Raw genomic sequence first — 15,569 nt, 5'->3', positions numbered from 1 at the left:
CACACTGAATTATGCAATTTCTAATATATTGAGAAAATCTAAATCATAAAATCATCTTTTGCAAACTTTTCTTATAGTGAGCAAGTTATTCTGGAATGAATACCAAGGAGGACAAAACAAGAGAGCTGTCTAGACAGAGAATATAGAACCCTACAGTATTTCTGTCAGTAATCATTCTCACACCAACCATGAAGAGCATAGGAAAAAAATGAACTTCAAAAGTCATAAATTTCCCCCATAAAATCTGTTTTACAATGCTATAAATTAATTCAATTGGAAAATTAATATGCCTGATGCTTTGCTGATTCCTACAAAGAAGTTGTAAATATGAGCCTTTAAGGAGTTTCTGGTCTAAAATAAACACTAGAGATACGAAGAACATATAAAAAATACGAGAATATTGTGATTCAAGAAGCCCATCATTTAAGTCAACAAAATATATTTCACATAAATATATACTTATAGGATGGCAGAAGTGCTTGCTGGCCAAAAGCTGTGGTTCGCAGGTCAGACAGACCTGGGTCTGAATGCTGGCTCCTTCACTAATTAGCAGTTTGACCTTAGACAAGATACTTACTCTCTGTCTCAATTTCCTAATCTGTAAAAATAGGATAATAATGTTATTATCATAATCAATAATAATGTTAACCTCATAAGATTGCGACTGAGATAAAATATATAAAGTGTTTATCACCATATCTGACACAAATTAATCCTCAAAAATGTTAGCTATCATCATCACCACCACCACCACCACCACCACATTATTATTATTGTTGAAGACGCCCTGTAGGACAGAACTCCTGAGGAGAGTGTGTGTGAAACAGATCGATACACAGGGGTTATTATACTGAGTATAAGGGCCTCCTGGGAAGGAAAGAATGGAAACCTCCAGCTTCTTCCAGATATTGAAAATTACTAAAACCTGTCAGGGAAGCCTAACAAAGGCCCAACAGCAAGAAAAGGCAATTAAGGCCCATCTGATGACATCAGAAGAGAAAATGACAGGTCCTCCGTTTCAGGTGTCCCGTCCAGGGATCATAAGGACAGGTGGTGCAATGAGAGAGTAACTGTGAATTGAATTAAATGAGTTGGAATGACGGGAAGCCTGGTCAACTTTGAAGTACAACAATCTGGGTTTACCATGACTGGGTTATTTTGCTTGCTTGTTTTTTTGCGGGGAGGAGGGCACATCCTTCATACTGTCCTCTTCTCTCCTTTAAGTAACTTAACCAAAGTTGCACAGCTATTAACTAGTAGTGCCGGGATTCAACTCCATATTTCTCAGACCCCAGAATCCAGTGCTCAAACACTAACCAATACAACATAATGCTCTTTTTGACAATCCATGCGCAGAAAGATGAGTTCATATTTGTCTTGCATAAATATGGTAGTAGAACTCAGAGGATACACTCTAACCTGCAGGTGGTGAGCTTACAGAAATTATTTTCAAACACTCAGAGTCTACCAACCGTAACTGATAGAAAGCAGTATCAACATAAAATCAAATCCTAAGAATCCATGAACTAAAAGATAGTATAGTCTCAGGCAAGTTACTTAAGTTTAATCTAAACCTCAGTTTCCTCTTCTGTAACACAATATTCCCCTCACCTCAAGAGAGTACGGAGAAAATAGAGCACATGAAATACATAATATAATAATTAGTACTTGGTGATCCTCAATAAATGGTAGCTCTCATCATCATCATCATCACCACCACCACCACCACCATCATCACACCTTAACAGTTTGATATTAATTTTGAATATCAATAAAACAATGCATGCTTAAATAGTAAAATTACTAAATTTAGGTTCCACATTCAATATGCTTTAGTGATAATGAAGAATGAATCAGGAAACATCTCCTATCTCCCTACCCCTAGTCTATGGAAAACAAGGAAAAAGAGAACTGCTGATTACGTTTGGTGATAGTGTTTGAACTTTCTCCCTCCCATATATTAGTTTAATAACTCAATTTATTTTTAGAGTTCACATTCAATTAAAATTTTCATTGATATGTTGCTTAGCTACTAGCACATATCACATATTTTACATTAAAACTCAATAATTAAGTATTAATAAGAATAACAACAATGATTTCTCCTTCCTTGTCTATGAATAAACTACCTTTAGAAATCAGAAAGGTGGGCCGGCCCAGTGGCTTAGCGGTTAAGTGTGCGTGCTCCGCTGCTGGCGGCCCGGGTTCGGATCCCGGGCGCGCACCAACGCACCGCTTTTCTGGCCGTGCTGAGGCCGCGTCCCACATACAGCAACTAGAAGGATGTGCAGCTATAACATACAACTATCTACTGGGGCTTTGGGGGAAAAAATAAATTAAAAAAAACTTAAAAAAAAAAAAACTTAAAAAAAAAAAAAAGAAATCAGAAAGGAAAAGTTTGTACACAGATCCCTGTTGTTGAATCTTTTTTCTAAGAACTTAAATTCACTAAAAATCTGTTATCTCAGCTTAAGTCACACTTCTCTAAGAGAGACCCAAAGATTATATTTATCCATTGTTCAAAGATGCAAAGAAATCAATGATATGGAAGAAATACTTGCTTCATGCATCCTTCTTCACTTACGGAGAAAATACAAAATGGGAACTTGCAAAGAATCCTGGTTTGGCTTTACTAAGAAAAACAAGCAAAATAAAATATGCTTAACTAAAACAGAAAAAACTAGCCCTGTCATCTAAATCAACTGATTAAGCCTTTAAAAGTCATCTCAGTCAAAAACATAGAAATTAGTTCTACTTAATAACATCTTTAACCATTAGTAAGAAGTCTGGCCCTGATTAAACATACAAACTTGGCCACTTGCCTCATACGCACATTTAGTAACTCGCACTGAATAGAGAACTCTCCATCCAGAAGCAACATGGTATAATTTAGTGAATTCAGCAGTCACTCCAAAGCCCTTTCTTTTTCTACTATGTCATCAATGGGAAAGTATATGAGCCTTACATGTTTTATCTCATGTATTCCTTACACACACTAAGAGGTGAATTATCATGCCCAAGGTCACATATGTCATACATGGCAGAGGCTGCAGTGTCTGAATCCAGGTCAGCCTGGCTTCAAAGCATTGAGAGTCTAGCTCATCTATGCTAGCTCATCTTTCTTTTAAATACAGTCATGTGCTGCTTAAGGACGAGGATACGTTCTGAGACGTGAGGCAATTTCACTGTTGTGCGAACATCATAGAGTGCACTTACACAAACCTAGGTGACACAGCCTACTACACACCTGGGCTGTATGGTACTAATCTCACGGGACCACTGTTGGTTACGCAGTCCGTCACTGACTGAAACGTCCTTATGCAGCGCATGTAATAGAAAACTGCTTCCCATTTTCCATTTTCTGACTCTTTTCTGAAGTAATAATACCAAGACAACTAAGAGTCACAAAATGTTTTAAACCAATATAATATTAAAGCTACAACAGGAGAAAAAGATGGGCATCACAGCCAGTTTTCTTTAGGCTGGGAAAACTTGATAATCAATAATCAAGAAATAAAAGCTAACGCATGATAAATATCAAGAAGAATGTACCTGTGGTATCCTAGGCCAGACTGGTTTTTCTTGTGTGTGTGTGTGTGTGTGTGTACATGTTTTATACATGTTAAATAACCCAAACAGGTGTTTCAACTACAGCTCTGTAAAACCCAAAGAAACAAGTACCAACAAGTATATGAACAAACCCGAGTTCCCAGAAGTCACACTCAGGAACGGCATGGCAAATTTATAACTTTCCCTACTCCCTGTTTCACCATGATATACTGAATTAGCTAATAATGCAGATTTATTAATATATACTTCTTTAGTCTATTTAAGACTTACAGCAGAAATCAAAGACTAGCTTTAAATTATAAGAATGTGGCTTTTACATTTATTTAAGAAAGACTTTTTAAAGTTTATTATTAGATAGTTTCATATTTGCAAAATTCAACAATTTACAAATGTTTACATTAAAAATTTACCCAAATGTATAAGTTATAGATGACTACAAAAATTAACATCGAAGCTTTTAAATATTAGGGTTTATAACTCAATGTTATTTCAAAAATCCTTTTATCCAGATCATATAAAAGGCATTTATTATGAAGCAAATCTTAAATATGAAAATCAAGATTTGTTTTATAAAAAAGGGTATATTTTGTTTTAATTAAAAATTAAAAATATTTATCATAGCAAATTCCCTTAGTGCAACTCAAGTGTTAGAAATAAAATTACTTTGAAAATTTACATCTGTACTGCTTTAACCTTTACCACCCAAATAATGTTCAACTTTTCAGTAACACAATGTTACAGCTCAAGATTTTTTTAAAGGAGTTATTACCACCAGTCTCTGGCCTAGTCCTCCATGACAAGCAAACATTGGAGACCCTACCTTGTGCTGTTCGATGGCATCTATCCACTGTTGTCTGTGAGTTGGATCCTCAGCACGAAGATACCAAATGCTATCATTTACACTAATATCAAACCGACATTCATCAAAATCATGAGGCTGTGGAGAAAAAAAGCAGAAAATGAAAAGCAAAGCTAGTTATAGTCTTTTTTTTTTTTTTTTTTTTAAAGATTTTATTTATTTATTTTTCCCCCAAAGCCCCAGTACATAGTTGTCTGTCATAGCTGCACATCCTTCTAGTTGCTGTATGTGGGACGCGGCCTCAGCATGGCTGGAGGAGTGGTGCCTCGGTGCGCACCCGGGATCCGAACCCGGGCCGCCGGCAGCGGAGCGCACGCACTTAACCGCTAAGCCACGGGGCCGGCCCGCTAGTTATAGTCTTAAGAGCGCTATACCCTACAGCAAAAACATCAACATACCCATTCTAGCTGGTGAGAGACTCTTGTTATTCTTTTATTTTTCTACTCAAATAACTTTTTTGAAGATCTTTCAGCTAAAGAGCACAACAAGGGCATAGTTACCAAAAACTTAGTTTCATTCACTATTCCTACAAATGAACTGACACAAACTGCAAATATATTTCAAAAAAACAGAGCTAATATTTTTCATCAAATGCTTTGAGTGAGCTTAACTAGTGGGAACACCACCAAAAGCACAATAAAAAAAGGGGCAAAATAAGTTTTAGGAAATATATTTACTACTTTTTTCCTGCCTCCATTTTTCAAAGGCAAATTCTTATCATGAACAGTTTTATTTCATTAAATTTGATAAATAAGATATTTTTATATTCTGTCACAAAATAATGTTAACATTTCCTCCCAAGTATCTCAAATTAAGTTCTAGGCTTTTATAAAATGTCTTTGATAATAACAGCCAGGAGAGCTTCCAATGAAAAGCAAACATAAAATAAACATTACATGAGACCTAAGTTAGATAGCTAGAGGAAACTGCCTGCATCAAAATATAAACATTTACTGAAAATGTCAACTATTTGGTTCAGTGTTGTACATTCTTCATAAGAATATATGATATGAATATTTTATATCCTTGTTTTTCCCCCAATAAATGAATTCAAATATGACAGGATCACATCACGTATTCATACCACCTCTTCTTCCACTGGATAGAGCACAAAGAGTCAATCAATTTCCTCTCCTGTGAACAATCTGAGCCTTACAGGGGAGAAAATCCTTTCTGGTCAATGTAACAATAAACTTATTTGTTGAACAGAATCTACATATGGTACTTCCAGGGTTTATTGTTTATTCTCTCTCCCCCCTTAACAGCATCAATCTTTTATCTCCTTAGCAGTTTATTTAGCAAAAACAATATACGGCAACTCCACAATGTTCTTTTGCCTATGAAACAATTTCTCTTTTAAGATTAAGATAACAAATGACGGTTCTGACCGGCTAAAGGATACAAACTGAACATTTTCTGCATCACTATGTGCTGGGAGTGCTTGCTGGAGAAACTAGTAAATTTTTTACTATAAAACTAGGAAAATAAAGTCCTATCATAGTTAGGACCATGGTGGCACGCAGAGTGTGCTGAAAGAAGCAAAAAGAAATTCATAAAAGACAACATCAAACACTCATAAATACAATAATGACTATAAATTTAAGAGAGTGCCCAATCTTAAGGAGTCCAGTTATTGAGAAAAGCTTCTTGGAGGAATGGGAGAGCATATACACTATCTGAAGAACCAAATAAATAATTTAACTGATCAGTCTACTGTTCGAAGTAGCACAGAGGTTTTTTAACTTTTACTTCATAACCATTCTCATTCCATTTCTAGTTACTATTCCTAAAAAATGTTTTACATTTTGTATTGTGTTCAGTATCCTCACTAAAGATTTAGAAAATAAAAGGAAATATTACATATAGTTCAAAATTTACTAGTTTCTCCAGCAAACACTTTTCCAGCTTTGACATCTTCAGAATTTCCTCACAATCTTCCAATGAGCCTAATGCCACATTTAAAATATTCCTTGGGCCGGCACAGTGGTTAAGTTCACACGCTCTGCTTTGGCGGCCCAAGGTTCTCAGGCTCAGATCCCAAGCGTGGAGCTACACACGGCTTATCAAGCCATGCTGTGGTGGCATCCCACATACAAAATAGAGGAAGACTGGCACAGATGTTAGCTCAGCAACAATCTGCTTCAAGCAAAAAGAGGAAAACTGGCAACAGATGTTAGCTCAGGGCCAATCTTCCTCACACACACACACAAAAAATTCCTGAAAACAGGAATCTGCCACTAAGCTTCCTCTGGATGTGATTTAATAAAATCTGAAATCTGCCAAATTACTAAATCTGCCCAATATATCGATTATGATCTCTTCTCCCTATGTTTCAGAGTTTGGAAATGTGGAGAATTTTAAGCTTTTAACAGATAAAGAGTTATACATATTAGGAATGGAAGAAAATGACAGTCTAGAAAGCTGTAATTAAAGGATTTGAAAACTTGATTTGAATGTCACACATTTTTATGAGATGCAATATCTCAACATCTACTCCCAGAGATGGAGTTGACAGAAAATGTACACAAGGTAGCCATTTCTACCATCCGCAATCGGAGGGGTAGGTGGCGTAAAAAAAGGATGCACCAACTGTCAGGTGATAGAGAGTCTGTGAACAACACAGAAGCCTTGAATCCCAAAAAAGTGCAAAAGTGAGGGAAGCTAAGTTACAGAGTAAAGGAAATAACAGATTTGTTAAGAGGATGTGTTTCAGAGATAAATTGAAGTCTAGACAATAAAGCTCACATCATGTCTCAAACACAGACACATGCACATACACACATACATATAACCTCACCAAACATCTGACTTCATTGCTTCATTCAAACACAACTGATTCTGCCTTTATTTAGAATTTTGGTATTTTGTTCACTGTAAATATTTTGTTTATTATGCATTAATTTTTAAAAAATATTGTATTAAAGTACCATTTATCTTGATTATTGAGTTTTTTGATGTTCTCTTAAATTTTATGACTGAGGTTAGTTCCTCATTGGTCTCACCCTAGTCATAGCCCTGACAGACAATTTTTAGAAAGAAATAAACATGGGATAAATGCCAAAATTAGTTGAAAAACTTCAAGAGGTGGTAGATGTAAGAGACAACGTGACCTAACTTCAGGAAAAAAAAATTCTAAAAAATTTAAAGAAGACATAAGGTAACAGGTGATGAAAAGTAAGCTACAAGAGCTAAGAAAAAAGAAATAGAGTTGAAACCAGATCATATGCAGCACTAAAAAGCAAATAAGGCTAAAAGGGCATGGTGAACAGACTTGAGAAAAATACAAAGCAAAAGAAACATCATAATAACTAGACAAACGAGGTCAAGCAAATGGTGTTTAGAAAGATGAGAATGTAACAAATGTAACAGGAAAAATATTCAAAGATATTATCTTTTCTTTAAATAAAATACTCAAGTTACAGATCAGCAAGACATACTATGCCCAGGAAAAATGGACATAGAAAGATCAATATGAAGGCTTATTCTGTGAAGTTAATTAGGTTAAGAATAAAGGAAATGCTACAGAACAATGTTTCTCAGGCGTTTTGTATTATCACCCCCCCCGGGAGAAAAAATAAAATAATTTCTCCTTAGCGAGAGAAATTAAATATTAAGGAATAAGATTTTGTTCAGTAGATTTTTCCTGTAGGGCCAAAGTACTGTAATATCTAAGATTATTTCACTTTCCAAAGAATCAAGTACTGCCCCCACTGAGAATGCATGCTATAGAGGAAAGCCAACTATAGAAAGGAAAATGTAAAGGAAAATGCAGGTGGGCCTCATACTTCTTCACGTCAACATTCACTGTTAAGGACGAAAAATACAGCAAAAGGTGAAATGGCACTTATATCCACTGTCTTGGTCTGTCTTAGTCAGGTCTGCTGTAACAATAATACCATAGACTGGGTAGCTTTAACAACAGAAACTTCCCACAGTTCTGGAGGCTGGAGGTCCAAGATCAGGGTGTCAGCATGGTGGAGTGCTTGGTGAGGGCCCACTTCCCGGTTTGCACATGGCTGCCTTCTAGTCATGTACTCACATGGAGGAGAGAGACCTTCCTGGTCTCTTCATCCTCTCCTAAGGGCACCGATTTCAGCATTCAGGCTCCACTCTCACGACCTCATCTAAACCCAATTACCTCCTGAAGGCCCCACCTCCAAATGCCATCACAATGAAAATTAATGCTTCAACATATGAACTTTGAGAAGACACAAACATTCAGTCCACAGCATCCACTAACTATCAAAATAACCTTATAGGAACAAAAGAGGCATAAATCCACAAAGGAAAAGAAGAAAAAAAGTTGTCAAAATTTAAAGGTAGAATGTGGTAAATGACTTAACAGGCCTGAGAAAGCTGAAAATCAAACACCTACAAGGGTAAAAAAATACAAAAGAATCAAGCCAATGTGTATGCCACACTGGAAGAAGCAAGGGATTTGGAGGCATCAGATAGCCCTGAAGGTAAAGGCATGAGTGGAGCTGAAAACAGAACTGATCAAGAGTCATTAAAAGGTACAACTAGATCCCTGGAACCCCACTTAGCCAACCCAAGCATTGGTGACTACTCACCTACCACTGTGCAATGATATTAGAGGTCCCACCCCCAGCCCTCAGAGAGATGACATCAGACAGATTTGAGAAGTAGGGAGATTCCTACACAGCACTTGGGGGGGGGGGGGAGGACAAAAAAGCAGATAAGGAATAGTGTTCATATTACACCTTTCTTTCCGCTACTTGACTCCCAGAAGGCCAGCACCCATACTCGCTCCTTCTATCATCTTCTGCCTGTAAGGAAGATTATTCTATGGGAAAATTAAGTAATCCCAGAGAAAAGGCATATAGTAATGATATTTAAGGGTTTCACACCCAGGCACTTCATCAGTATAAAGGTTCTAGACCATGAAGATAAGGAAAAATTTACCTTTCAGAACTGGAAGATATGCTTCACCAAAAGGAGGGAGTAACCAAGAGAAGTAAGAGGCAATTGAGATCCAGGAAAAGAGACAGCAAAAGGACATCCCAGGAAGACAGTAAAGAAAATGCCAGCAGCAGAATTATGCAGAAGACTCAAAAGTCTAGATTAGAACAGTATGACAGGATGCATTAGAAGGCATTTCTCCAGTGGGGGCAAAAGTAGAATGAAAAGATTATCGAAAAGGCTAAAACTCAGTGGACAGGGTGTAGGCAGACTTAGCTAGAAATTCAAAGAAAGCCAACCAAATTTTTAATGAACTTTATTGAGATATAATTAATGTACAATAAACTTTATCTATTTTAAGTGTACAATTCAATGAGTTTTTCACTTGTATATAACCCATGAAATCACTGCCCCCATCAAGATGGAAATGTTTTTATTTCCATGACTCCCTAAAGATTCTTCATGCTCGTCTGCAGAACAAATATCCCTTCCTCTGCCACCAGCTTCCAGAAACCAAGAATCCGCTTTCTTTCACTATATATTAGTTTGCATTTCTTATATATTTATGTAAATGGAATCAGATAGAATGTACTCTTTTGTGTCTCACTGTTTTTACTCAGTATAACAATTTTGAGATTCATCCATTTTGTTGTGTCTTACCAGTAATTCTTTTTATTGCTGAGTAATATTTAATTATACTGGATATAATATACTTTGCTTATTTATTCACCTGTTGATGGACACCTGTTTCCAGTTTTGGGCTATTCTGAATAAATCTCTTGTGAAAATTCAAGTCTTTGTATGGACATAATTTTCATTTCTCTTGACCTAAGGGTGGGATGACTGACTCATAAAGCAGGTATACACTAACTTTAAGGAACTGCCAATAGTAGCTATACCATTTTACATTCTCACCAGCAGTCTATTAAAGTCCACTTACTCCACACATCCTTGCTTGGGTTTACTTTTGGTCTCTATTTTGTGCTATTGATCTAAATGTCTATTCTTACTCCAATAACACTGTCTTAAGTACTGCTGCTTAATAGTCTTGAAATCATGTAATCTAAGTCTTCAAACTTTACACCTCTTTTAAACACTGCTTTGGTTAGTCTAGGTAGTTTGCATTTACATATATATTTCCATATACATTTTAGTACCAGGTTGCATTAGTTCCATGTTTTCTATAGATTAATATGGGAAGATCTGATACCTTAACAATATTGAGGCTTCTAATCCAAGGACATAAATATCTCTCCAATTATTTAGGTCTTCTTTAATTTATCTCAGGAATCCCATGTAGTTTGCAGTTTACAGCGTACAGGTACAATGCACAATGCTAGACTGATTCCTAAGTATTTTATGTTTTTCATGCTATCTATATGGAATTGTTTTTAAAAATTTCACTTCTTACAGTATATGATAATACATTTTATAACTGTATATTAACCTTATATTCTAAAATCTTACAAAATTCACTTAGTAGCTCTAACAGCTGTTTACATAATAAACAACATGAAGGAAGCTACAAAACAACGATGTTATCTGCAAATGGTTTTACTTCTGCCTTTCTGATCTTCTGCCCTTTTATATCTTTTTTCTTGCCACACTGAAATGACTAGGACATCCAGTACAATGTTAAATTGAGGTGGTAAGTGCAGACATTCTTGTCCTGTCCCTAATCTTAGGGAAAAGGATAAAATATTTCACCATTAAGTATGATGTTAGCTGTGGGGTTTTTGTTTGTTTGTTTTTGGTGAGGAAGGTTGGCCCTGAGCTAACATCTGTTGCCAACCCTCCTCTTTTTGCTTGAGGAAGATTAGCTCTGAGCTAACATGTGTGCTAATCCTCCTCTACTTTGCACGGGGGTTGCTGCCACAGCATGGCTTGATGAGTGGTGTAGGTCTGCGCCTGGGATCTGAAACTGCAAATCCCGGCCACTGAAGCGGAGTGTGCAGAACTTGACCACTATGCCACCGGGCTGGCCCCAGCTGTGGGTTTTTGCAGATGGCCTTCATTAGGCTGATGTTCTCTATTTCTAGTTCCCTAAGAATTTTTTTTTGTCAATCTAAAGGAGAGTTGGGTTTTGTCAAATGCTTCTTTTATTATTTGCATCTACTGAAATTTATGGATTTTTGTCTTTAGTTTAATATGGTGAATTACAGTAACTGATTTAATAACATTAAATTAATCTTGCATTCCTGAGATGGTCATGATGTATAATCCTTTTTATATGCTATCAGATTTGATTTGCTAATATATTTGGTCATGATGTATAATCCTTTTTATATGCTCATGATGTATAATCCTTTTTATATGCTATCAGATTTGATCTGCTAATATTTTGTAAAGGAATAGGGTATCTATGTCCATGAGAGAGATAGAGCTGTAATTTTATATTCTTGTGATGTCTTTGTCGGGTGTAGGTGTCATGGTTATACTGGCCACAAGATACATGTTGGAAAGAGTCTGTGTAAGATTGGGATTATTTCTTTGCATGTATGAAATGACAGACTGCTGATACCATGTGGGCCTGTTATCTTGGTGGGAAGATATTAACTTCAGTTTTTTATTGATTTATTCAGCTTTTCTATATCTTAAAAGCATTAAGAGGGCAAAAATAATTCTATATTTCCCATACATTTACTTTTTCTGACGCTCTTCATTAGTTCTTAAAGATCTGAGTTTGCCTCTGGTGTATTTCTCTTCAGCCTGAAAAACTTCCTTTAGCACTTCTTGTAGTGCAGGTCTGCCCACAACAAGTTCTCTTAGTTTTTCTTTATCTAAAAATATCTTTATTTTAATTTTTGAAGGATATTTTCACTGAATACAGAATTCTGGATTGATAGATATTTTTTCTTTCATCAAATTATAAGATGTCTTCTAGCCTCTTTGGTTTCTAACGAAAAGAGTATGGCAATTTGAATCACTCTCCTCTAATAAGTGTCATTTTTTTCTGGCTACTTTCAAGATTTTTTTAGCTTTGGTTTTCAGCAGTCTGACCGCGGCATGCTTAGGTTCCAATTCATCCTGTTCAGTGTTTGTTGAGCTTCTTGAACCTGTAAATTTATATTTTTCACCAAATTTGGAAAGTTTTTTACTAAAATTTCTTCAAATATTTTTTCACTCTCTTTTCTCTCTCCTCTTGAGACTCCTAAAACCCATTTAATTTGAAATTGCCCTACAGATCCCTGAGATTCTCTTCACTTAAAAACAAACACAGGGGCCGGCCTGGTGGTATAGTGGTTAGGTTCGCACACTCCGTTTCAGTGGCCCAGGGTTTGTGGGTTTGGATCCCAGGTGTGGACCTGCATACTGCTCATCAAGCCATGCTGTGGCTGTGTCCCACATACAAAATAGAGGAAGATGGGCACAGATGTTAGCTCATGGCCAATCTTCCTCATCAAAAAAAAAGGATAAAAAAGAAAAGAGGAGAAAAAACCCCACAAAAACCTAAAAATTTCTGTTGTTATGAATAACTTCTTTTGATCTATATTCAAAATCCTGATTATTTCCTCTGTCATCTTTATCTGCTATAAATCCCACGCAGTGAATGTCTTTTATTTCAGATACCATTCTTTTCAGTTCTAAAATCCCCATTGGTTCTTTTATTTACTTTCTTTTTCTCTGCTGAAACTGCCTACCTTTTCATTCATTACAAGCATATGGTCTTTTATCTCACATAATTTTAAAAGTTGCTTTAAAATCTTTGCAAGATAATTCAAACATCTAGTTCATCCTGAATTTTGCATTTGTTGATGTCTTTTCCCTTGAGAATGTGTCACAATTTCCTGACTCTTTGTATGTTGAATAATTTTAGATTGATGCTGGACATTGTGAATGTCAGGTTGTGAACTCTGGATTCCGTTATATTGCTCTGAAAAATAGTGTTTTTGTTTTGTCCATATACTAACTAAGGCGAGTTGACCGGGTAGAGGGATACTGGGGTGGGAGGGGAAACAGTATCTGGCTTTTGCAGATTCATGTGGGTGACCTTCTACTCAGACTCATAGTAGGAAATTCTTCAAAAGCAAAGAGGAGATTTTGATAATGAGCATGCCATTTATTAACCTATTGTCTCTCTTTTAATCTACACTTCTATACTGTTTTGTGCTACTGGGAGTGGGATGCTGCAAACTACATTTCTCCTCTGCTAGTCTCCTTTGTTTGGTTCTGCCAATATGGGCAACAGGCTAGATGGAGACTGGAAGCCAGGAAGAAGATAGAAAAAACTTGTGTTTTTGTTTGCACACTGTTTCCATCAGCAACTGCCCAGCAAAGCTCCTTAGCCCTGGCAGGGGCAGTCAGTTCCAGTCTCCAGCCTCTTTTAGAACTCCCTAAACCAGTGTCATCTAGCTACCTCGGAGGTACCAGCACCAACTGTGCAAGGGCCACTTCTTAGATATGTGACACGTAACTCCACATTTCAAACTACTAAGAGATATGACTACCAGCTACAATGGGTATAATTTCCCTTCTAGATGTGTGAGACTCAGCTGCACAGGGCATTTTCTCTAAGCTTCTAAGATGGCAGATGAACAGTGCCTCTCTCCAGAAGTCTGAGCCTCAGCTCTTCAGGTACCCTTTCTCTGATTCTGGAAGCACTCACTAGCCAGGCAGTTCTTTCAACTCAGAGGTTTAAGCCTCAGTTCCATGAGGTTCCTGCAATACTGGTACAGCACCAGTGGGCAACGCTTTTTCTTCAGAGGTCCAAGTCCCAACTCCACAGGGCTTTCCCTCCCACTTCCAGGTTCTAATAACCCAACCTCATCCCGTTGGTTCCTCCAGCCCAAGGAGCAGAAGCTGGTCCTTGTAGTTGTTACCTCTGATTTACCTCAATGTTCTTGTTTTATTCTTTCAGTTCTTCCCTTTCTAAGGATTTCCTATATTAAACACTTTCTGCTGAAACATCTATAGTGGTTTCTGGTGCCGAGTGGACCTCTGACCGATATAATAAGCAGTCCAAAATGGCAAATATTCATTTCATAAAGGAGTATTATATGTCCATTTAAAAACAATATTTCCAAAGACTAGAAATTTAATTTGACAACTTAATATGTGAAGAAAATACAGAGGTTACAAAAGTATACGTACAATGTGATCTCAATCATGAGGTCGCCGCAACAGCACTTGTTTGTACCTATACAAGCATATGTGATTCAAGACTGTCTACATAACTAGACTGTGAGCTCCAAGAGACTAGAGGCCTTGCTTTGTACACTAGTATATTCCAGGCCCTAGGACAGTGAGGTACATTGAACAAACATTTGTTTATTGAATGCTGAGAATGAAATTCAGAAAACTAACATCCATACAAAAACACGCACACAAACGTTCATAAGAGCTTCATGTGTCACAGCTCAAACTGGAAACAACCCAAACGTCCTTCAATTAGTGAATAGTTAAAAAAACTATGGTATATACATGGGATACTACTCAGCAATTTTAAAAAGGAACAAATTACTGATAAACTCACCAATTTAGTGTATCTAAAGGAAATTATGCTGAGTGAAAAAAGCAACCTCAAAAGGTAAAATACTGTATGACTCTAATTATATAAAATTCTCAAAATGATAATATTACAGAACTGAGGAACAGATTAGTGGGTGCCAGGGGTTAGGGATTACAGAATAGGCTGGAGGGACAGACAGCTGGGTATGACTATAAAGGGGTAGCATGAGAGATCTTTGTGGTGATGAAACAGTTCTGTATTTTGATTGCAATGGTGGTTACAAGAATCTACATAAGTGATAAACTGCATAAAACTACACACACACACACACACACACACACACACACGCAAAACTGGTAAAATATGAATAAGGTCTATGGGTTGACCAATGTTGGTTTCCTGGTTTTGATACTGTACTATAGCTATGTAAGATCTTACTATCGAGGGAAACTGGATGAAGGATAAATGGAACCCATGTTCTATTTTTGCAAGTTTCTGTGAATCCACAATTATTTCAAAACTAAATGTTTTTTTTAAGTGAAAAAAAAAGTTCAACAAAATGTTAAAAGTGGCTGCCCCTCAGCATTGGAATTAGAAGTGATTTTCTTCTTCAGACTTTTATATATTTTCTAAGTGTTTCACTACAGACAGGCACTACTTTTATAATGAGGAAAAAATGTTACTTTAAGAGAAGAAAGGGCCGGCTCTGTGGCTTAGCGGTTAAGTGCACGCGCTCTGATGCTGGCGGCCCCGGTTCGGATCCCGGGAGCG

General features: G+C 36.8%; 1 protein-coding gene across 2 annotated transcripts in view; it reads right to left on the bottom strand.

Moving 5' to 3' along the window:
- The window catches only part of CERT1 (ceramide transporter 1), a 114,222-nt gene that overhangs the window by 65,879 nt on the left and 32,774 nt on the right, over positions 1 to 15,569 (bottom strand). For both annotated transcript variants that reach the window (XM_087430159.1, XM_087430160.1), the window contains exon 3: positions 4,391 to 4,507. In XM_087430159.1, the coding sequence (XP_087286285.1) occupies positions 4,391 to 4,507 (117 nt within the window). The remainder of the gene's footprint in view (positions 1 to 4,390; positions 4,508 to 15,569) is intronic.

Source organism: Ceratotherium simum, chromosome 4 (genome assembly GCF_057802395.1).
Source record: "Ceratotherium simum simum isolate JZ-2026a chromosome 4, ASM5780239v1, whole genome shotgun sequence".
In the NCBI taxonomy this organism is placed as follows: domain Eukaryota; kingdom Metazoa; phylum Chordata; class Mammalia; order Perissodactyla; family Rhinocerotidae; genus Ceratotherium; species Ceratotherium simum.
This window is presented reverse-complemented; position numbering and strand designations above follow the sequence as displayed.